The sequence below is a fragment of the Triticum aestivum genome, chromosome 3B (genome assembly GCF_018294505.1).
Source record: "Triticum aestivum cultivar Chinese Spring chromosome 3B, IWGSC CS RefSeq v2.1, whole genome shotgun sequence".
Taxonomy (NCBI): domain Eukaryota; kingdom Viridiplantae; phylum Streptophyta; class Magnoliopsida; order Poales; family Poaceae; genus Triticum; species Triticum aestivum.
The window spans coordinates 232,631,438-232,635,545 of NC_057801.1; the positions used below are offsets into that span (position 1 = coordinate 232,631,438).

Genomic DNA, 4,108 nt, shown 5'->3' on the forward strand with positions numbered 1-4,108 from the left:
ATTAATTTCAATGCATCAATTTATAAGGTTCCGTGCCCACAGAACAATGCATTATATTCAACTTAGTTAGCGTTCAGCATTTAGTAGAGACATATGATATGATCATTTTGCACTTTACAGTACTAAGAAGACGACATGAGATAATACCAAATGCATTTGATTAAACCACTGTTCACTTGAAGAACAAGATCACAACCAACTAAGTTGATTATATTTCAAGCAAGTGCGCGGATCACAAAAACAGCAGTAGGTGTTCAATTCAAACATATATGCAGACATACAATAAGTATACAACTAAAAAATTAGGCTCCTGGTAAGCTGAGATGGCAATACATGTAAGAACTATACCAAACTAACCTGAGTATTGTTCAAAAACAATTGATATGTGCTCTCACCATAGAGCAGAGATCATAACTTATAGTTCAGAGATACGTGTGTGCTCTTACTGGGAACCTCGCTGCTATCTTCAGAAAAGAGGAATTGCCTTGAGATTGTGGAAGCCGTCGCCAGTCCAGATGGAGATCTTGCTCAGTGTGTAGCTCTCATCCAACTTGAAATCCATGTAGAGAGTAACAAGCTCGTCCCAACAACAAATTCAGATCAGAAAAAGGATCCCACACATAGAAGATTAGATAAGTGTTTCGAATGGATGCCCTCATCTAGCTGGTTCTTGTCATTCGACTTCGCCTACGCTGCATATATACAGATACAGGTGGCACGAGGAAATCAAGATCGATTTTAAGTCTAAAAGCATGCCCAGATTCAACCAAACTAATCAATGGACGATATATAATCACGGGTAAAAGCGCGCTATGAGAAACAAGCACTGTATATAATAACCTGCAAACATTTATCACTTTCTCTCTCTCGCTCGCTACTCCATGGAACAAGAACAAATACTATTCGATACTTCTTGCATGTAGAAACTGCTCTAGTTTATTGAAGACTCGATGCACAATAGTTACACATGATTATGCTCCTAATTAAATACTCTAGTAACTATTTGGTTTATCTAAGACTCAATGAAAGGAATCACGCATCATCCAAACAAAATTGAGCGGAAGGCAGCGGAAGATCGTTTACTCATCGTGGTTACCTGCAGCAGTACATTCTTCTGAAACTGGATGTTGACCATGTGTGTCTGCACACTGTCTGACCTGAGAAATATAAATCCGCCAACGATGAGGGTGCCCCTGCAGTTTGTAAGATCAACGATGATCAAAGAATAAAAGCTATACCATGTGTTCTGGTGGAATGAGATAATGACAGGGTCAACTAATCCAACATTTATCTGTTTCAAGAAGAAAAGGGTAACCATTTTCAATATGCCACTGAAGTTTGTCTACATTACATTCAGATTGATGTGAATATGAAGTCACAACAGATTGGATAGTTTGTCTCTAACCTCTTCTTCCGACATTTGTGAATCGAAAAGAAAAAAAATCTGAATCAGCCTAGAAAAGCAAGGAACCACGCCTGCAAAATTGATTCCTATGCAGAGACGAAAATCCTAGAACTTGACATGGCCAGCATATGATTCACCACAGCTCGATGGCTATAGCACACGGCCGCAGGTATGGGCGCACGCATGAGGGAGAGCAGAACGCAGGGGCTTACCTAGGCCGGAGTCGAAGAAGCGTCTGGCCACCGAAGGCGGAGGAGGTGACATGGAGGGAGCGCAGGGCAGAACAGCAACCGCGCCGGTACCCGCCTCCATCGGGCCGCTGGCCGTGATCCGCGCTGCCTGAGGTGGAGCGACCATGGACGCTGCGGATTCGCCGCCATGGTTGCTCTGCCCAGCCTAGAGAAGAAGGGTCAGGGAACACGAGGTGGAGCGGCTGCGGATGCTGCAGATCCATCGCCATGGTTGCTGTGCCCAGTGAGAGAAGGGTCGGGAGGCACTGATTTTTCCTTTCTGACTGGCGGCGAGGCACCGAGTCGGATGGAACTGATACACATATTGTGGGCGGGGCAGCGGGGATTAGGGGACGCGGAGCGCGAGGGCTGTTCGCAGACCATGTGTAATATGAGCAGTAGGATGCGTTTAAGTTGACTTAATCCGAGGGTCCTGATTACTTTGTGTACAGTTTACTATGTGGTTTTAGATGGTGTCTCCTGCTAAGGTTTGGGGCGCAAAACCTAACATGTGATCGGGTCGAGGAAGCCGAAGAAATGCATGAGGTCGACCAGAGCACGGGGACACGACACGACATCTGCCCCACCCTCCCTGATTTTTAACTCTCCGGCCGCGGCCAGATCCCGTAGAGAGCGAGTCCCTTTCTTGCCCTCGAGTCAGACGTCATCGGAGAAGAGACCGACGTGTCCCAGCCTCCACGCCCGAGCGCCAGCGGGAGGGAATCTCCCGAGCGACGCCCGCATCCTCGGGAGCCGCCGCTTAATTCCGCTCGGCCCCCTGCATGCCATCGTCGGCAAGCTGCCACGTCCGCCGCACGTTCTGTGAGCGCGGAGGAGTAAATGGATAGGGGAAAAGCGACGTGGTCGTTCGCTCGATTGGTCGGCCAAAAAGTTCACGTGGTGCATCTACCATAGACGACGAAGATAGCATGCGTGCGTGCAGGCGGGACGACAATGGTACTCCATGCTTGTAAACACGAACGCGGCGACGCTTCCTCGTTTATACGATAACAGAGGGCGAACTAATAAATGAATGCCGCGGTGCCTCCAGCCGTTTCGTGTAGAGCGTCCATCATGGAGGCACCAAAGGGACAGTGGTGGCAGTAAAGAGCCGCTGCAGTGAAGACGAAGTGATAAGCGAGTTACGTGGAGGTGGAAGGGTTAGGCTTGACGGTCGTGCTAGAGCGCTGGTTCAAGGAGAGAGGTCGCTCGTGAGGCAACTTGGTGGGTCTGTAGCAAGTAACTGAAGCTTATGTGGCAATGGTGTTGTAGTAGTTGGTCCCATATGTAAGTCACTAAAAGAATGATGATGTGGTGGGTGTGCTGAGGTGGATATGCTGCATGTCAAGAGAAATAACATAGTGGGGATGAACTATTTAGGTATTATAGATTCCGAAATCTTTATATGATGTACTTGGTCTTACCGATATTGAAGAACGCTCTTTAAATTTGCACTTGGCAGATTCTACTATTAAAAAGCCTATGGGAAGAATTAATGATGTTCTTATTCTTGCAAGGAATTACATGCCGATAGATTTTATTGTTCTTGATATTGATTACAATCCATCTAGTCCAATTATACTTGGTAGACCGTTTTTGCGTACTATTGGTTCCATGATTGATATGAAAGAAGGAAATATTAAATTTCAATTTCCACTAAGGAAGGGTATGGAACACTTCACTAGAACAAGAATTAAGCCACCATATGAGTCAATCATGAGGGCATCGTATGGATCTAGAACTAAAGATGACAACTCTTATTCGCATTATGCCCAACTAGGGGCGTAAAACATAGCGCTCATTGGGAGGCAACCCAACTTATATCTTTTTGCTTTTTGGTTTTCTTGCTGTTTTAAATAAAATACCCAATTATGCCTATGATTAGATGTGTTTTTATGGTTTAAATTAGTGTTTGTGTCAAGAAAGGCCTTTGGGATGATTTGGGGTGAGAGTTGATTTGATCTTGATGAAAAACAGAAACTTGTGCGCTTACGAAAATAATTCCCGTTTTTAACATAAGAGTGATTTTGAGTTGATTCCTTTTGGAGAAAATTAACAAACAAAGTTTCCACGTCTTCCTAATTTTTCAGAATTTTTGGAGCTGCATAAGTATTCGAAATAGTCAGATTGCTACAGATTGTTCTGTTTTTTGTCAGATTCTGTTTTCTTTGCGTTGTGTGCTTGTTTTGATGATTCTACGATTGTTTTGCTGAGCTTTTGCCATAGAAAAGTTGGAATACGGTAGAAATAATGCAAAAATAAAATATGAATGGGTTTGCAACAGTACTTATAGTAGTGGTTTGCTTTCTTATAATAACGGATCTCGTGAAGGTTTTTTGAGTTTTGTGTGATTGAAGTTTTCAAGTTTTGCGTGATATTACGATGGATGAAGGAATAAGGAATAGCAAAAGACTAAGCTTGGGGATGCCCCAAGATAATATTCAAGAAGTAGCAAGCAACTAATCGTGGGGAT

The 4,108-nt window shown here is 44.2% G+C and overlaps 1 protein-coding gene across 1 annotated transcript; it reads right to left on the reverse strand.

Annotated features, from left to right (window-relative positions):
* Positions 1 to 466: 466 nt before the first annotated feature.
* On the reverse strand, positions 467 to 1,865 carry LOC123065265 (uncharacterized). Its single transcript, XM_044488602.1, has 3 exons — positions 1,618 to 1,865; positions 1,097 to 1,193; positions 467 to 577 (listed from the first exon to the last, which is right to left on the reverse strand). The coding sequence occupies exons 1-3, from the start codon at positions 1,863 to 1,865 to the stop codon at positions 467 to 469; spliced, it is 456 nt and encodes a 151-aa protein (XP_044344537.1).
* Positions 1,866 to 4,108: the final 2,243 nt, after the last annotated feature.